Genomic DNA, 19719 nt, shown 5'->3' with positions numbered 1-19719 from the left:
ACAGACTCGAACCCAGATCCTCTGGAAGAGTGGCCAGTAGTGCTGAGCTGAGTCTGCAACTGCATCGAGATTTTTAAAAATCTTCTGAATTCGTTGGTTGTTCTGCACATGACACTACGCCACTACCACCTGGCCACTTTTTTTTTCCCAATGTTTTTAAAATTTAATAGAAAAGTCTTTTGGAGTGTGTGTGTGTGTGTGTGTGTGTGTGTGTGTGTGTGTGTGTGTGTACATGTGAGAAGAGACATCACAAACAAGGAATTTTAAAGCTCGAATTTGTTTCTTTGTGTGTGTATGTGTATTTGGTTTTGTTTTTATTGTAGTTTTTTTGGATTTTGTTTTTTGGCAGGGGTTGGGGTGGTTTTGCTTTGTTTGTTTTGGGTTTTGGTTTGGTTTGGTTTTTCTGATAAGGTCTTACCACGTAGATCTGGCAGCTCACTATATAGATCATACTGGCCTCAAAGATCCACCTGCTTCTGCCTCCTGCGTGCTGGATTAAAGATATATGCCTCGCCTTGCCTAGCTCTAAAAGTTACATTTTAATTAATATGATTTATTTTAACTTAGCACCAAAGCCAGCATTAGTGAAATAGAGAAAAACTAACAGTAGACTAAGGCTTAGTGATGAGAGTGTTTGCCAGCCTTGCTAGATTCTGGGTTCCATCCTCAGCACAACTAAGGAGGGAGAAAAGAAAATGAAACCAAGAAGAACTGACAGAAGAGGCTCAGCTGCAGCTCCTAAAGGCAAGGCAGGCCGGCTAGATAGCTCGGTGAGCCCTCACCCCAGGCTTGACAGCCTGAGTCAGACCCCTGAGTTCTACATAGTAAAGGAAGAGTCATCTTCTTCTAATTTCCACGTGTGCGCTGTGATAGGGGTGTATCACACACACACACACACACACACACACACACACACACACACCAAGAAAGGCTTGGTTTTGAATGGGGGGGTCTTTGTGTTTTAGGAAAGTACAGTGCTATTGCTATTTAGTAGCATACTATAGTGATTCCAGCTCTTGGGAAGTAGAGACAGGAAGATCATGAGTTCAGAGACATTCTTGGCTGGGTGTTTGTGGTGGTAGTAGGATTTTTTTTTTTTTTTGGTTTTTGTTTTTGTTTGTTTGTTTTCATGGGGGTTTTTTGTTTTGGTTTTTTTTTTTTTTTTAACCAATCTGGTCTTCATGAGACCCTGTCTCAAAAAGAAGTTGAGGTGCTGGAGAGATTGCTCACTGATTAAGAGCACTAGGGACTCTTCCAGAGGATCTAAGTTCAATTCCTAGCATATATATATAGTGTGGCTTAAAACCAACTGTAAGTAACTTAAACTCCTAGGAATCCAACACCCTCTTCTGCCCTCCATGGCCACCTACACATATATGGCATATGCACATAAATTAAAATAATTTAAAGAAAATGTCCGTTGATACAGTAAGTATCGTGTGAATATGATATATTCACCTGACTATAAAGACATCACTCAAAAGCTAGAGCAGCTGGATGAGCTGACCCGTGCCCACAGTCTCAGCACTATGGAGGATGGGTATAATAAGTTCCAGGCCAGCAGGGCTATATCACAAGGCCCTATGAAAAGGTTGCAACTGTGCAGTAAACACTTCTGATGCTATGGCAACTGATAGGAAAGTGAGTCTTAAATGGCTCTCTTGGGGCTGGAGAGGTGGCTCAGAGGTTAAGAGTACTGGCTGCTCTTCCAGAGGTACTGAGTTCAATTCCCAGCAACCACATGGTGGCTCACAACCATCTGTACTGAGATCTGGCAGCCTCCTCTGGCATGCGGGCATACTGGAGGCAGAATGTTGTATACACAATAAATAAATAAATAAATAAATCTTTAAAAAAAAATTAAATGGCTCTCTTGAATAGAAACTGAGGTCCTAAACAGTCACCATCAACTCCTCTTAGTAGACTGATTTTCTTTTCCTTGGTCCTTGGACACGGATGCAGTTTTACTCTTAACCTCCACATAGCACTCTGCATACACGTGTCATGGTCCAGTAAAGCTGCTTTGCATTTAACTTTAAATATGAAGCAAAATTACAGGAACATCTTAATAGCACAAGGCCTCTCACCTTTAAGTTCTTCATTGTGAAAACTAGTGTGGGCCTTCTCCAGTTGGTATCGTGGATAGAAACATTTTAAACCTCACTTCTTGTCCCTTTTCCAGGGGAAATTGTCAATGCTTCCTTGGGTCCAGGTGCTTTGGTCTAGACTTTTGTGGGGATGCTATTGGCTGACCTCTACCTGCAATAGCAAACAAACATTCTTTTACCGTCAGATTCATTTTTCATGGACTATTCCTTTCTATAAAACCTTGTGGCTTAATGATCATTCTGCACTCCTGAAATAGTCACGATTCATTTGCATGAGGTATGTGAAGTAAAGTCGTAAGATGAAATGTGTAATTGAAGGATTTATTCATATGTTTGAAATGCTTGAATTTTTAACCTTTTGATCTCCACGTTTCTAGATTCATTTAGTGCTCTCCGCTGTTTGTTTTCAAACTATAACAGGCAAGCCCTATCTTTACAGAGGGGACATAAAGCCAGACATTCTTACGGATTTGTACATGTGTATGTAAAATGTAGCTCCCGTCTAGATTATCCTGGGGAGTGTTACTCCTGAACTGACAGTGAGTGAAATTGTACCATTTAATAACCATACGTCAAGGTTCAGCTCAATCTTGCCTAATGTTTCTTTGTTGCTGTCAATATCAAATGAAAGTAAGATGATGCGTGCAGGGGCTGTGGTTTGCTCTGGGTATGACAGACAATTAAATGAACATTTAAATTTTTTTCAGTCTACGGCAGAATAATTCCTTACAAGGCTGGAATTGTTATGTGCTCCATAGTGGAGTGCTTGATAATCGTGAGTGAGGTGTTGAGTTCAGTTCCCAGTACTACAAAAATAATAATCGTTTTCTACAATATCCTACAAATGCTGTCCAACACAGATATAACCTCTTGTGCAGTCTGTTTATTCATAAGTTACAGCATAGGCTTTCAGTTTTAGGAGGTTTCCGGTGATTTTCTTTTGCAATTAAACCCACCCTTTTCCTCATTATCTTTTAGTTCTTAAGACAGAAGAACCAGATAAGTCTCTATTGTGTATGTGTGTTTCTATTGCATATACGTATACGGTGTGCTATAGTTCTGTTAGCGCGGTTGTGCTAAGATGTGCTGATTTGAGTGCCCACACTGTCTGAGTGTGTGTGCACTGTGGCAGATGCTTTTTCCTGGACGTGCTGACGCAAACATTTGGTTCGGTGCAGCTGCTGTGGCTGTGTTTGTCCATTTTCCATCAAAGTAATGTGTATCTTTACAGTGGAAAATGGAAGGTGCTATATTAATTTTGTTTGGCCAGCTTATTGTTTGGCATATTCTTATGTATCTTGCATATTGTATCAGTGCTAAGTGTTTCTCTACTTTTGTGATGGTTTGTGCTTGAATTAAATTTCTAGAAGTATAAAAATCATTAAAATCCTGCTTATGATTTTGACAGAAGTTTTAAAGTGTTCACTGTAGACTATATATTACTTAAATATGATTTTTAAAGTTGCTCTGTGGCATTTTTTCTTATAGCTGTCACAAGATGAATGTAGAGGCCCATTGTACAAATACAGACCCGAAGAAGTAGATATTGATGTAAGTATCTCTGACCTCCAGACAGAACTCTTTGTAGACCAGACTGGCTTTGAGCTCAGAGAGATCCTCCTGCCTCTGTCCCTCAAGTACTAGGATTAAAGGTGTACAGCATGAAGCCCAACTATTCAGGAACCACATTGGTCCATTCCTGCCACCCCAGCAAAGCTCAGGCAGGAGGAGTTGAGGAGGTTCCCGGACAGCATAGATGAGGAGACTTCGTCTTGAATAAACAGAGACAAATAAATAAATAAGTGGTTTGCACTAGGGCTGTCGTTGGGCAGTAGAGCATGCGCTTATGATTCCTGAGACCCTAGGTTCCATCTCCAAAGCCAGAAGAGAAAGGAAAACATCAGCATGTGCCTCTGGTCTAAGATGCATCCATGATTGGTAAGGGTGTTTGGAGATGTGTGAGCACCCTGTAACTGTTTGTCTATTGTTTATTTGATTGGAGACATCTGCCTGCCTCTGTCTCCAGAGATTAAAGGCATGCGCCGTGTTCCCTGCCACATTACTGTTGGTGGTTCTCATTGACATAAAAATGCCCTGAAGGGGGAAAGTGTAACCAGAGTATAGTGCATGAAAAAAAATTTTCAATTAAAAGAATTAATTTTTACAAAGTTCTACTAGATATTCCATAATTGTTATGATTGTTTTAAATGGCTCCCTTCCCTTTCTTATGGGAAAGACTTTAAATTGCTAACAACAAACGTCTTCTCTTCTAGACCAAACTGAGCAGATTGTGTGAACAGGATAAAGTGGTCCGCGCCCTGGAGGAGAAGCTGCAGCAGCTCCACAAGGAGAAAGTAGGGCCATTCCCTTTACTATGTCCAGTCAATGTTGCTGCCTGTGCCAAAGACAACGACACGGGTAGCCAGAGTTACAGGAGTGTATCCTCTCTATCCCAACAGTACACACTCGAGCAGGCCTTGCTGTCTGCCAGCCAGGAGATAGAGATGAATGCAGACAACCCAGCCGCCATCCAGACAGTGGTGCTGCAGAGGGATGACCTGCAAAACGGACTGCTGAGCACGTGTCGAGAACTCTCCCGAGCCACTGCTGTGAGTACTGCAGTTTTCCCAGAAGCCTGGAAGTCCTGGCTGTGGACCTGGTGTCACAGCACTAGAAGACTGAGGCAGGATGCTCGCTGAGTTCAAGAACTACCTGATAGTGGAGTCAGTTCAGAATTGGCATGTGCAACTTAATGAGAACCTTTCCTTTTTAGGGGGATTTCAAGGCAGGGTTTCTTTGTGTAACTGCCCTGGCTGTTCTCGAACTTGCTGTACACACCTTTATTCCCAGCACTCAGGAGGCAGAGCGGGCAGATCTCTGTGAGTTCAAGGCTAGCCTGGTCTATAGAGCAAGTTTCAGGACAGGCTCCAAAGCTACAGAGAAACCCTATCTTGAAAAAAAANGACTGAAACTGAGAATTCACACAGAAGAATCTTAAATGGCTGAGAAACACTTAAAAAAAAAGGGACAAAAAAAAAAAAAAAAAAAAAAAAAAAAAAAAAACAAATAAATTAATAGAATAGAATAGAATAGGATAGAATTAGCAGATGATGCAACTTTATCACTGCACTCCTGGGGATCTACCCAGAAGACTGTCCGCACACCACAGAGACACGCTCATCCAAGAGCTAAGAGATGGAGCAAGCCTAGATATGCCTGGATATGCATAATCTAACAAATGCCATACTTATATACCATATATAATATACACCATGGACTTTTTTTTTGCATCCAAAAAATCCAAAGGTTAAATCATGACATTTGCAGAAAAATAGATGGAACTGAATGAAGTCATTGCATTAAATAAAATAAGCCAGACTCTGAAATAACACCACATGCTTTCTCTGAATGAACTGTGCCTTGTAAAAGAGGAAACCACAGAGGAGAGTGAGTTGTAGCAGTTTTGTTTGGGTGCTGGAGGTGTAACTCAGTAAAACACTTGCTTACTATGTTCTTGGCTTCAGGCTCCAGCACTGCCTAAAGATATTTTTATTTTGCCCAAAATAAACCATACAGTTTCCTGAAATCTTGGGATGATTTAAGTATACTGATAATACCATTAAAACTTGGGTCCCCTTATAAAATAATGAACGCTTTGACTTTAGGAGCTGGAACGAGCCTGGAGAGAATATGACAAGTTAGAATATGATGTGACTGTCACCAGGAACCAGATGCAGGAGCAGCTTGATCGCCTTGGGGAAGTGCAGGTAGGACTGGCGGGCGGTCTGCTATAGCCTGAGCAGCTCGGTAACAGTCCGCTCCTCGTCTTTGCCTTTTACTGACCCCTGAGGAGCCCTAAGGTGCTTGTGCTTCTTGGTGTTTCACATGGTTTTCTCAGCATGGTGCTCCCTTGGCGCTGTGGTCTCAGCGCTTCTGTGAGGTTCAGACTCACAAGTCATCAGTGATGGCTGATACAGAATTGTTCGTTATATGCTTTGTTTTTTCCTCTGGTAAGTGTCGCCTTTGTGGCTCTTGCAGATGCTGACATTATAAATATGCCACACCAGACCTATTTATAATAGTGTTTATTTCTCAATGATATTTTTCTCGGGGCTGGAATGACTGGTGGCTTAGCCCTTCATAGCACTTGCTGCTCTTCCACAGACCCCCACATTGAATTGGGAAGGATTGGGAGGTGTGGCCTTGTTGGAGAAGGTGCACCCCAGCCCACACCAGGCTCAGTGTCTCTCTCTACCTGTTGATCAGGGCATAAAGCTATCGGCTGCTGCTCCAGCACTATGCCTGTCTGCTTCCAGCCATGATGATCAGGGACTAACCTGAGAGTGTAAGCGAGCCCCCAGATAAATGCTTTCTTTATGGGAGAGTTTGCATTGGTCATGGTGTCTCCTCACAGCAACAGGACAGCTGCTGAGACAATGTGTATGTCACCTATGTGGGCACCCTCGGAGGCCAGAGGAAGACATTGGATCTCCTGGACTAAGTATTGCAGGTGTCTGTGTGCTTTCCAGTGTGGGGTCTCTGGAAGAACAGCAAGTGTTCTGAAGTGCTAAGCCGTCATTCCAGCCCCGAGACAATTACTACTTCCCTGCAAGGGTCATACAGTTGGAACAAAGTCTTGCAGCTCTGTGATTTTAGCCTAAAAGCATGATACAGGATATTAGAAGTAGAAAAATGAATTACCAGAGCAGAGTCACAGTAGTGATTGGTGTTTGTATTGCAAATAAGTTTATTTACTTCTGTCGTCAATCCAGTGTTTCTTATGTTCTAGAATTTAGGAAGTAACACAGGAGCCCTTATCTTCAGAATAGGTCCCATGCCTTTCAGTGAATCACGAAACCACAAATAATATCGAGCCCTGTATAATAAGGGTTGGGAGGAGGTGATCCCCAGGGCATTGAGAAGTACTCAGCATCAGCCGGACCACTAAACTGCTCCGGTCCACACCTGCAGCAGCAGCAACACACTAGCGCCTGTGGCTGACCTAGCAGCGCAGTCCAGTGCTGGGGTAGTGCAGATGGCGGTCTTCGTGCGGGTCCAGCATACTCCCCACCATTGGCTATGAATAGGGAACTGGTGAGAATGGACCCGTAGTGAGGGAGCCCACGGAGACCCTCCTGTGGCTTCCTCTCTGTCCTCAGGGACTTGCGTCTATCTTGTTTTACCTTAGGAACGGTAAGTTTTTGTTTTCCCTTCTCAGAGTGTGCCTTTCTGGGACTATGAAGAAAGCACACTTGTACATAGCACCCTTGTGTCAGAGAAACTTTTTCTCTTTTTATTTTCCCTTTTTTATCTTTGCAACATCATGGGTTCACATGTTTTATCCTCAATATCCTGGGTACTTATAACTAGTGAGACTTAGAACTTTGACTTTTTTTCCCCAACTTATTGTTGACTTGGTTATTTTCCTATTGCCGTGATAGAAAACCCTGTCAAAAAAACATCTTAGGGGGGCTGGAGAGATGGCTCAGTGGTTAAGAGCATTGCCTGCTCTTCCAAAGGTCATGAGTTCAATTCCCAGCAACCACATGGTGGCTCACAACTATCTGTAATGAGATTTAGTGCCCTCTTCTGGCCTGCAGACACACACAGACAGAATAATGTACACATAATAAGTAAATAAATATTAAAAAAAAAAAAAAACCATCTTAGGGGAAGAAGGGCCTACACTTGGCTCACTGTTCCGAGGGATAGAGCCATTATAGCCGGGAAGACATGGCAGCAAGAGCCAGAGGCTGGCCTGCAGGCCTAAGGAGAGAGAGCAAGAACGGGAAGGGAACTCCACCTAGTGTGTGCTTCCTCTAGCAAGGCTCTGCCAGCTGAAACCAAGTGTTCAAATGCATGAGTCCCTGGATGACATTTCCAGCTCACGCACCACAGTGACCTGTCCGTCTTTACCAATAGAGCGAATCGGCAGGGATTCAACGGGCACAGATTCAAAAAGAACTTTGGAGAATTCAAGATGTCATGGAGGGCTTGAGCAAACATAAACAGCAAAGAGGCTCCTCAGAAACAGGTGGGTCCGCTTTGCATGTCTGTGTCCAGCTAGAAAAATCTGTCATTTTAATGGGGCACAGAAGTTAATAAACTAGAAGTTTATTATGGCAGCCATGGCCGCATAAAGCCTTGTCCTGTGTGTATGATGCTGACCGTACTTCAGCGATTCCTCTCTTCTGAATCTTCTCAATGGGAAAAAAAGATCTCACTCTGTAGACCAGGCTGGCCTCAAACTCACAGAGATCCGCCTGCCTCTGCCTCCCGGGTCCGGGGATTAAGGCGTGTGACACCACTGCCCAGCAAGGATGGTGATCATACACAGGTTTTTCCTTTTGCTTTTTCCCTTTTAATAGTATTTTATTTTTCTTTGAAAGTTTCATGCATATTTTACACAATGTATCTTGACCATACCACCACAGCTTCCCTCAAGGCTGTCAACACCACCTTCCTGTCTTTTCTTTCCCTTTTCTTGTTTCCAACCAATGTTTGCAGTTCCTGTTGCTGTTAGCCTGCTGACTGATCTGGTTGGCTTTCCCCTCCTGAGTGTATGTGATGCTAGCCGCCTGTGACACTGTATAGATTAACTACTTGATCCTTCTCCTTACTGTTGAACGTGTGCAGTTTCTGGAGTACTATTTTGGTACCATCTGTAAGTCCTTCTTCCTTCTGTAGCAGGCACCATTAGGCATATAAGAGAACATCCTTGCTAGTCCCCACTGGGTTCCACAGTATAAAAATTAGTACCTCCTGCATTCTAAAGGATATGGCCAGACTGCTGTCATCAGAGAGCACTGTTTATACTTTATTATAGTATATAGTAATGCTTGAGGAAACCTGTTTTCACATATCCTTTCTTTTTCTATATTTAAGGTTCTTTTTGAAATTTATTTTATGTGTCCAGGTATTTTGCCTCCATGTTTGTCTGTGTAACGTGTATCCATAGAGGCCAGACAAGGGCACCAGATCCCCTGGAACTGGAGGAACTGGACTTTTTCAGCCCATTGTAAGCCACCAGAAGAGCGCTGAGAATCCAGCCAGTGCTCTTAACCAGTGAGCCATCTCTCCAGCCCCACGACCATTTCTTAAATTTAGTATTTAGAGCAGGTATTGGCAGCACATACCTTTAATCCCAACACTCAGGGGGCAGAAGCAGGCAAATCTCTGAGTTTGAGGCTAGCCTGGTCTACAGAGAGAGTTCCAGAGAAACCCTGTGTTGGAAAACCAGAAAAGAAAAGACACTGAAGGCTAACCCATGTAACCCTAGCACTCAGGAGGCTGAGGCAGGGTAAACTTAAGCTCCATAGCAAGCTCCTGCAAACACACACAGTGAAGGTGTGGGGACAGTGATGAAGGCTTCGTGGAGATGAGTGAGCAAGTGGGACCAGGTGGCCAGATGGCTCATTGGGGAAGGACGCTGGCGGGCAGTACTGGAGACTGAGTTTGATTTCTGAGGCCCACCAGGTGAAAGGACAGAGCCCACTTCTGGATTGTCCTCTAACCTCTGTGTGTGCACTCTGGCGCGTGTGTGCATACCCTCCCTCACACACAAAGTAAATGCATTTAATTTAAATGCTTTGTTTTTGATTTTGATTTTCAAGACAGGGTTTCTTTGTGTAATAGCCCTAGCTGTCCTGGACAGCTGTAGACCAGGCTGGCCTTGAACTCAGAGATCCATCTGCTTCTGTCTTCCAAATGCTGGGATTAAAAGCATGCGCCAACACCGCCCAGCTTAATTTAAAATTCTTAAGTAAAGTAAGCTAACTGAAATCATTCTTTCTGCGGGTTTAGGAAGGTTTTCTTAGTATAAATATTTATGTTTTCTGATTTTCCCAGTAGGTCTGGCAGGATCAATGCCTTTCTCAGCAGCTAAGTACAAAAGCGAGGTAAGTTTGGTTTGTTCTTGTAACTAACTTTAAATGTTAACGAGTGAAATTAAAAGTTAGTCTTCTCTATTCTTGAAATAAATAATTTTTAGCCTACCTGGAATGATCATGCATACCTGTAACCCCAGTACTCGGGAGGTTGAGGCAGGAGGATGGCAAATTTGCAGCCAGCCTGGGCTACATAGCATGACTCTCTCTCTGGAAAAAGAAAAAGAAAAAATAGAAATGTCTTTTAAATGTATTTAGATCATTTTCATCTTGAAATGTCACTGACTTGGTAATTTAGTGTCTTAGTAATTTCTAACATGAGTTTTCTTCCTTAAATGTGAAAATCACATTAGTACTACTCTTCGTCTGCTAGAGCTTTAACATCATTGTGCTTTTTCTAAGTAATTTGAATATTTATCGTGGCTTCTTATCTTTGATAACATTTATAGGATGGTTGCTAGCTAAAATTGGCTTGGTCATGCATGCCATAGAGAATTTATAACAACAAAGAGATACTGTCAACCTAACTGAAAAAAAGTCTGTGGCCTTGAGCTTTGTTTAAAAGCCAAAAAATTCTTTTCCTTTTTCTCTCAAAATCATCAAAAATGCATAATAATATTATTTTTTACTTTTTATTATTTTTTTAGTCCTCCTGGTTTTACAGTAATTTCCCACAGTAATCTATCTGGGTAGATAAAGCTACCCCGTAAGTGTAGGAGAAGACAGATATGACACTTAAAACCCCGTTGTTTACTATCAAGCGAAATTGTTTTGGTTTTTCAGTGTGAGACTTTTGGCTTGGCAGTGTCCCTTTAATGATATTAAAGTAACTTTAAGTTAATGTAGCAATAAAAACAGTTTAGAAATGCTTAACCCGATCTGCTTATCTAAATAAGGTGACTATTCTACAATCTTTAGGAAGAGGAAGTAGTCCCACCTCGGCCTCCACTTCCTCGGTCCTATGACTTTACCGAGCAGCCTCCCATAATCCCCCCTCTGCCCAGTGATAGCAGCTCCTTGCTCTGTTATAGCAGGGGCCCCGTGCATCTGCCTGAAGAAAAGAAGATTCATCAAGTTCAAGGATATCCAAGAAATGGATCTCACTGTGTAAGTGGCTGGAATAGCCACAGAATGATTTCATATAACCACCCATTTTTGAAAATTAATTTATTTCATACTCCTGCTTATTTTTGCTATAACTCAATTTTTTAGCTAGTGCTTTTTTGTTTGCATATAACATTGCCCTTTGTTTTTCCAATTTACATTTTATCATTTTTTTAATATTCTCATTTTAATATTTCATTATTCATAAAGTGGTTACTTTACACATTCTGATCTAACCATATTTTAAATTTGCCACTTCAGAGTGTTAGAGGCGAATAGAATATTTAGCACAGAAAATAGCAAAATGAGTGGAAGGTGGGCAGTTTAGGAAAACCCTGAAAGGACACAGGGAGCAGGGATTGAAAATGAGGGCTTTAGTGAGCAGCAAGGAGACTGTCATGAGCAAGAACAGTAAGGGACTTAGAATCAGGCAGATGGATTATGAGATCAAGACCCTGTCACCAAAAGCAAAACAAGAAAATAGACCTTAATATTTTGAGAAATACAAAGTATTCTCTGACAGAATTGTAGTTTGGGGTGAATGTTTCTTACTCAGACTTATTTCTAGATGGAAATTTATTGCACTGTATGGTTATTTTTAAGCCTTAGTTTGATCATGATAACAATGTAACTTTGAGCCCCGTATGATGGTGTCCACCTGTCGCCAGCACTCAAGAGAGGCAGATACAGGAGAGCTATGGCTCTAAACCAGTGTAGTCTGTGCAGCCTGGGGGATGGGGGATGGAAATACATGCTTAGAGGTCAAAAGGATCAGGAGGTCAAGGCCAATCTGGGCTCTGTGAGACCTGCCTCTAAAGGATGACTCTGGGAGATAAAGTACGTGCAGGCAGCTCGAGAGATGGTTCCCTGGTTAAGAGCACTTAGCCATTAACGTCTTGACTCCACAGGAGCTCACATTTAGTTCTTTGTACCTACAGAGCAAGGCACAGTCACCCAGAATGGCAACTCTAGGGAACCCAACACCCTTTTATGTCCCCTCTGGACACCAGACATACCTGTGTGGTACACTTAGAAACACTCAGCCAAAACACTAATGTACATAAAATAAATCTTTAGAGTGAGTGCAGGGCCTTTGGTTCAATCCATACACACAGAAAAAAAAAAAGGGGGGGGGACTTTGTTTCTAGGAATATTCTTAATTTTAAAATAGTAAGTTTTACTAATTAACGCCCTATCAGAGTTGGGGTACTCAGTTGCCATGTGATATGTGTTGTGCCATGTCAGAGTTGGCACTTTGGGTTGGCATCTTTGAAGGTACCCTATTTTTCGGTTGAGCCCAGGACCTTACACACTAGGCAAGGCTGGCCGTACCTAGCCTCCTACCTAGTTGAGGTGCACAGAAGACGATGACCGTGTCGTTTTACCGTTGTTGTTGTTGCAATCACATGTCTTCCATTCAAGGGTCCAGATTATAGACTCTACAAGAGTGAGCCAGAGTTGACCACAGTAGCTGAAGTTGATGAATCTAACGGAGAAGAAAAGTCAGAACCGGTTTCTGAGACGGAAGCTCCAGTTGTTAAAGGTCAGTGTTCACAGTATTTTTATCTTCTCCTTTCATGGTTCACGTTGTTTTCAGATATTTTGGTGTACGCCCTCACCCAGCATAGACGTAAGTCCATAATCTCATATCTAAAATCTTTGGGATCTCTTTGAATTTCTCAAGACATTAAAAAAATGTTTTGAGCTGGGCATAGTGCTGAATCTCTGTGAGTTCAAGGTCAGTCTGGTCTCTGTAGTGAACTCAAGGACAGCCAGGGCTATATAGTGAGACCTTGTCTTGAGGGAAAGAAAGGAATGCTTTAACCCAGACATGGTGACACAAACATACAGGATTGCTGAGTTTGTGTCCAGCTAGGGCTACTTAGCATGACTCTGCCTCCGAAAACATACATAAAGGGGGCAGAGTTGGCTCAGTGATTAGGAGCACCGGGTGAGGACCTGGGTTCAACTCTCGATACCTGCATGGCAGCTCCCAGCATCTGTAACTCCAGTTGCACAGGATCCAAACTCTCTGACCTCTAAGGACACCAGGCACACACAATGTGCACATACAAACGTACACATCAAATAAATAAATCTTTTTTTTTTTTTTTTTTTTTTTTTTGGTTTTTTGAGACAGGGTTTCTCTGTCAGCTTTGGTGCCTGTCCTGGCACTAGCTCTTGTAGACCAGGTTGGCCTCGAACTCCCAGACAGAGATCCGCCTGTCTCTGCCTCCCGAGTGCTGGGATTAAAGGCGTGCGCCACCACCGCCCGTCCAAATAAATAAATCTTTAAAATGTGTTTTTTAAAGAAATTAAAATGAAATAAAAAGAACCAGAAATGTTTAGGCAGAAGAGTCACCATTAGGGGTGGTGTACCAGCTCAGTGATGAGGAGTGCTTGCTGTTCTTCCAGAGGACCTAGGTTCGGTACCCAGCGCCCACATCATGCAACTCACAGCCACCTGTAATTCCAGCTCCAGGAGATTCCAACATCCTCTTCTGGCCTCCACGAGCACTGGCAAGTGCACATGAATGTGTGTGTGTGTGCATGTGAAGGTGTGCGTGTGTACGTGCACGCTCAAGCCACAGCTAGCGACTTTGCTGGAGACCTGTCTTGCCCAGCTGACTCCAGGCCATTAGGATTGTTTCCTATGGGAGCACAGTGGTGTGCTGTAGTTCTTTATCGGAGAGCCTCCCACTACACAGTAGTCTGACAGGATTCAGACGGTTCTGTGTGGAGACTTTCTAGGCAGGATGTCATATCGCTGCCTAGGACCCCATTCTCGGTCCATTAATCATGGCCCTGTACTTGCAGTTTTTGCTTTTCCTTCCTACTGTTGGGAGGGAGACTCATCTGCATCTAGAAATATCTCGCAAGCATCCTTTTGCTTCCCTCCCCGCGCCACCATCCCCACCCCCATTTCTGCCCTAGTGCTGGGGTGAAATGCTTCATCACCAACCTTGGGTCTCATCTGAAGTAGGCTGGTGGACTTTTGCATGAAGAAAATCCATCATATCAAATTGCATTATAACAAATCATTTTTTATTTCATTTGTCTTAGTGTTTTCCTGTATTTGTACATGTGTTCACGCATGCCAGGACACATATGTGGAGGTCAGAGGACAACCTTAGATGTTGGTCCTCACTTTAGAGACAGTCTCTTGTTTTTTATTGGTTTTTTTCTGCCGTGTGTGCTAGGCAGTTGGTCCATGACCTTCTGGGGATGCTGCTGCATCATCCCCTCCGCTCCCCACAGAGGTGCATCCAGTGTGTGCATGCCCTGTCACTCTCGTAGAATCAGTTCATTCCTCCAGGTTTTATGTGGGTTCCAGGAGTTGAACTCACGTCTTCAGGCTTGCATGGTAAGCACTTTTATCCACTGAACTATCGGCCCTTGTACCCTTCCTTATTTTTTCAAATAGCATTTCAGTCTAGCCCAGGTGGATGGGGGAAGGGATCCTCTTTTTCTACTGCAGGCCTCTGTTTTGCAGCAGGGAGACTCATGCTTTCTTCTGCACATCCCCAAACCATTGCAATGTTACCGCTGTGAAATGACTGACTGTTCGATACAGAAACAGTAAGCCGGATGGAGTTCTACAGAACTTCACTACAGACAGGCGCTGGAGAAATGCTTCTGGCGTCTGCCAATCTGCAATGGTGGAAACAGCGAGAGCAGCCACTCACAGCACAGGACATCTCTTACAGCTATAGACTACAGAGTGTGCCAGTTAGTGAAGTGCTGGATGGGGATCTGATCACTGGTAGAGGAAGGGAGGTGCTAGAGGTTAGGAGGCATGGCTGATGCTCGCTGCACGGGCAGCAACTGTGGGCAGCCTATGCATGCTCTGCATGTGTTTCTCCCTCACACAGTTTTCACACTTCCAGCGACAGAGAGGCTAGAGTTTGTCACTAAGGTGCTTCATTTTGGTCTTGAACACCCTCACTGTCCTACTGCCTTCTTGTTCTCAGCATCTCTTGCTCCATGTTCCTATTCCTTGGGACTGTCTCACCTTTCTGGAATGGGCTCGGATTCACTGTGCACTGGAGTTTATGCCAAGCTGGTCTTTGTGTTGCTTTTCAGATGATAAAATGGAGTATAGTTCAGTTTATTTTTGCTTTTCTTTGGATCTGGCAGTACTGGATATCGGACCTCACGTGTGCTAGGCAGGCACTTTACTTGAGCTTATGCCTGTGTGTGATCCAGGCGCCCATAGAGCCCAGAGGATCAGATTCCTCTGGAGCTGGAGTTCTAGGTGGTTGTGAGCCGCCTGGTGTGGGTGCAGGGAACCGAACCCAGGTCCTCTAGGAGAACAGTATGAGCTCTGAACAACTGAGCTGTATTGATACTAAATCATTCCGCTTGCATTCCTAGAATAAACCCCAGTTACAGAGCTGTTGGCAGAAAATACAGCTGTCTTTCCCACATTAAGAGTGGATTATGGGGCTGGAGAGATGGCTCAGAGGCTAAGAGCACTGACTGCTCTTCCTGAGGTCCCGAGTTCAATTTCCAGCAACCACATGGTGGCTCACAACCATCTGTAATGAGATCTGGTGCCCTCTTCTGGCCTGCAGGCATACATGCAGACAGAACACTGTATACATAATAAATTTTTTTTTTTAAATGAGATTTAAAAAAAGAGAGAGAGAGAGAATACTTTATTCCGAACCACATGTGTGTGTCCATGACCTGGGAGTACACCTTCAGGTTACTGCTCTGGCAAAGGACCTGGGTTCCCAGCACCCATGCCAAGCATCTCACAATCACTAATAACTCTGGGGATCTGATGCCTCTGTGAAACTCACCATGCACACACACACACAGAGTTAAAAATACAATGAATTAATTTTTTTTAATTTATTTATTTATTTATTTATTATGGATGCAATATTCTGTCTGTCTGTATGCCTGCAGGCCAGAAGAGGGCACCAGACCTCATTACAGATGGTTGTAAGCCACCATGTGGTTGCCGGGGAATTGAACTCAGGACCTTTGGAAGAGCAGGCAATGCTCTTAACCGCTGAGCCATCTCTCCAGCCCCCTGAATTAATGTTTTTAAGGTTTATTTTTATTTATCCGTTTTATAGATGTATGTCTCGTGTGGGTGCCCTCGGAGATGAGACTAGGTAGTGGAGAGCCCTTAGAGCTGGAGTTGCAGGGGGTTATGAGCTGCCTGACGTGGGTGCTGAGAGCTGAACTCCGGTCCTCTGTAACAACAGGAAATGCTCTTAACTGCTGAGCCTTCTCTCCAGCCCCAGAACTTTGCAAGGGGGCACCAGAGCTAGTGTGGTCTCGTGGCAGGCAGAGCACTGGCCATGGATGAGACTGAGTCCCACCTGACAAGAAATCCCTAAAAAGCAAAGCCTCCAGAGCAGGGCGTCACCAGGACACCATGCTGTGACACAAACCTTCTGTGGAACTTACACTGCCTTAACTTTCAGGTTCCCACTTTCCAGTTGGAGTTCCTCTGAGAACGATGTCACCCCCACCGGAATCCTCGACAATAGCTTCCTATGTGACCTTGAGGAAGACGAAGAAGGTGGAGCTAAGAACGGTACAGACCAAGCTCCCCAGTCCCAGCTCCATCTTTTAAAGTAGCATTGGTGTTTAATAAGATAGTTTTGTTTTGTTTTGTTTTGTTTTTTTTCAAGACAGGGTTTCTCTGTGTAGCCCTGACTGACCTGGAACTCACTCTGTAGACGAGTCTGGTCTTGAACTCACAGAGATCCACCTGCCTCAGTCTCCTGAATGCTGGGATTTAAGACATGTGCCGCCCCCACCACCCAGCTTCAGTAGGGTTTAATAAAATGATTTAATATAGATTTGGGGCTTGAGGGTTAAGAGAAAGAGAAGCACTCAGAAGGAACGCCAGCAATGTCATGAGTGTAGCTGAGACAGTTGCCCTTTGGCTGTTCCAGCTCTCAGTCTCCATACCCTCACAGTGGGATGAGTTGATTTCTGTGGCACTGAGGCTGGAGCCCAGGGCCTGTGCAGCTAGGTCAGCTCTCTGCCACAGGCTGTCTTCCTAATCCTGCTTTTTGCTGCTGCTGTTTTTCTTTATAGTTCCCTAATGTCTCATGTGACTGAGTGAGATGGACCTCAAGCTTGTGAGCCTCCTGCCTCAGACTCCTGAGTGCTGGGTTATTTGCCTGAACTTTTTTTTTGTTTGTATATTTTATTTTCTGTGCATTGGTATAACAGTGTCGGAATCTCTGGAACTGGAGCCACAGGCAGTTGTGAGACACCATGTGGGTGCTGGGGCTGGAACCTGGGTCCTCTAGAAGAGCAGTCAGTGCTCCCAACTGCAGAATCATCTCACCAGTCCCCCCGAACACTTTTTTTAAAACCAAGAAAGCAGTACCCTCTCTGTGCCCTTCTTCTCTGTGCCTCCGCATTGGTAGCCCTTTGCTGGTTCCCTCTATCACTGCCCACTGCCATCAGGACCAGTTGAGGGTGAGGTCACTTTAGCTGCCGTCTGATGTTCCCTCACTGGCATTCAAATCTCCACTTGATTTTTGAAGGCAAAAATAAGTAACTACCTTATAAAATCTTTTATTTATGATATTTTTTAGAAGTATCTGTTTTTGACACAACATCTTATGTAATCCAGTCTTGCTTAAACTCTGTGTAGGTGAGGATGGCTGGACTGATAAACAAGCGTCTGATTTAATTGGAGCAGGGAATACAGTTCAGGGCCTAATACACGCTATGCAAGCGCTCTACCAACTGAACATCTCCAGCGTGGGGGGGTGGGGGCAGCGCGCATGCGTGCGTTTGTATTCATGGGCTTGTTTTTTGATCTTAAGGAAAGACCGAGAAGCGCAGTGGAACAGCTGTGTCTGGCTGAGAGCGTTCGGCCTAGGATGACCGTGGAAGAGCAAATGGAGAGGATAAGGAGACACCAGCAGGCCTGCCTGCGGGAGAGGAAGAAGGGACTGAGTGTCATCAGTGCTTCCGACCAGTCTCCCTTACAGAGTCCCTACCCTGTGCGGGACAATCCTTTCAGGGTCACTCAGGTATGTTGGCTTTGGATGGAATTGCTTTTGGTTATTATGTATCAATCCTTTCTGTTCGTTTGTTAAGAAAACTGGCTTATTTAGCTGGCTACAAAAAAAGCAGCAAGCCTGGCAGTATCAGAAGCACGGGAACCATTTTCCTGTTGTTCTGCGCTAGTTAATCAGTGACCACAAAACTACATCCCCAACCCTCAGTAAAAGTTTTTATTTTGTGACAAAAACCTCATAAATTGTTTGGGATCTCCTTGAACTCATTCTGTAGCCCAAGCAGGCCTTGAACCTATGGTTCTCTTGTCCTGTCTCCCATGTAGCCAAGATGATAAATTTGTATCACACGGCCAGGCTAAAGTCATAGGTAGAACTGATCTGCAGAAAGATTTTTCTTGGCGCGGCCAGCTCACAAAAAAACACACAGAGACTTATTATTAATTATAAAAGCTTGGCCTGTAGCTTAGGCCTGTCCCACTAGTTTTTATAACTGAAATTAACCAATTCATATTAAGCTACATTTTGCCTTGTGGCTTTTTACCTCTCTTCCATCTTACACCTCCTGTGTAGAAGGAGCTGCGGGCAGGCCTGCTTTTTGTCCCACCCGGCTCCCGCATGGTTAGCTTAGCCCTCAAAATAACAACACACAAATTGTATTCATTTAAACACTGCCTGGCCCATTAGTTCCAGCCTCTTCTTGGCTAACTCTCATATCTTGCTTTAACCCATATCTAATAATCTGTGTAGCACCACGAGGTGGTAGCTTACCAGGAGGATTCTAGTATATGTCCATCTTGGGCTGCAGCTTCATCACATCTGCCCTGGAGAGGAGAGGCATGGTGATTGCCTCACTTCCTCCCAGCATTCTGTTCTGTCTACTCCACCCACCTAAGGGCTAGCCTATCAAATGGGCCAAGGCAGTTTCTTTACTAACCAATGACCTTCCTCCATCACTCCTGTTTTTTTCCAAGTCCTCTAGCGTCTCTCCTGTGTCTAGATTCATCTCTCCTTCTGTCTCTTTCTCTCCCTCGCCCTCTCTCTGCCCAGAAGTCCCACCTAACCTCTGTCTTAGCTATTGGCCATATAGCTCTTTATTAAACCAGTAAGACAGCACTTTTGCAAAGATACATCCTCACAGTATACGAAAAGGTTATGCCGGACTGGAGAGATGGCTCAGAGGTTAAGAGCATTGCCTGCTCTTCCAAAGGTCCTGAGTTCAGTTCCCAGCAACCACATGGTGGCTCACAACCATCTGTAATGAGGTCTGGCGCCCTCTTCATGTCCAGCAAGCATACAAACAGACAGAACACTGCATAATGGTAAATAAATAAATTAAAAATAAAAAAAAAAAGAAAAGAAAGTTGAACATGGCACATTTTACAAATTGTAAAATGGGTGATTTTAAAAGAAAGGAAAGGAGAAAAGTATATATTCCCTTCATTTTTTTTTTAACCTCTGGCTTGTAAAACATACACAGGTGCACAGTACCAGTCTAAAGATGCTTTAGGAAGCAAACAGAAGGAAAGCCAGGTGTGGTGGTTCAAGCCTATAGCCCCAGCATTTAGGAGGGGGAGGACTCCTGACTTGGGAGGAATGCCTTGGGTTCAAGTGAGTTCA

General features: G+C 43.9%; 1 protein-coding gene across 14 annotated transcripts in view; it reads left to right on the top strand.

Moving 5' to 3' along the window:
- Plekha5 (pleckstrin homology domain containing A5) overlaps positions 1 to 19719 on the top strand; it is a 162789-nt gene that overhangs the window by 134763 nt on the left and 8307 nt on the right. For 7 of the 14 annotated variants that reach the window (XM_050135174.1, XM_050135176.1, XM_050135178.1 and 4 more), the window contains 10 exons: positions 3597 to 3659; positions 4382 to 4462; positions 4568 to 4717; positions 5774 to 5875; positions 8031 to 8142; positions 9957 to 10006; positions 12521 to 12641; positions 13514 to 13618; positions 16540 to 16652; positions 17905 to 18114. In XM_050135174.1, coding sequence (XP_049991131.1) covers positions 3597 to 3659; positions 4382 to 4462; positions 4568 to 4717; positions 5774 to 5875; positions 8031 to 8142; positions 9957 to 10006; positions 12521 to 12641; positions 13514 to 13618; positions 16540 to 16652; positions 17905 to 18114 — 1107 coding nt within the window. Of the gene's footprint in view, positions 1 to 3086; positions 3123 to 3596; positions 3660 to 4381; positions 4463 to 4567; positions 4718 to 5773; positions 5876 to 8030; positions 8143 to 9956; positions 10007 to 10912; positions 11102 to 12520; positions 12642 to 13513; positions 13619 to 16539; positions 16653 to 17904; positions 18115 to 19719 lie in introns of all 14 variants that reach the window. The other 7 variants (XM_050135177.1, XM_050135175.1, XM_050135183.1 and 4 more) reach the window with 4 other exon arrangements.

This window comes from Alexandromys fortis, unplaced genomic scaffold (assembly GCF_014885135.2).
Source record: "Alexandromys fortis isolate MF-2015 unplaced genomic scaffold, M_Fortis_MF-2015_v1.1 scaffold_21, whole genome shotgun sequence".
NCBI classification, from domain to species: domain Eukaryota; kingdom Metazoa; phylum Chordata; class Mammalia; order Rodentia; family Cricetidae; genus Alexandromys; species Alexandromys fortis.
The sequence above is the reverse complement of the archived record's forward strand: the minus strand, read 5'-3'. Positions and strand labels throughout refer to the sequence as shown.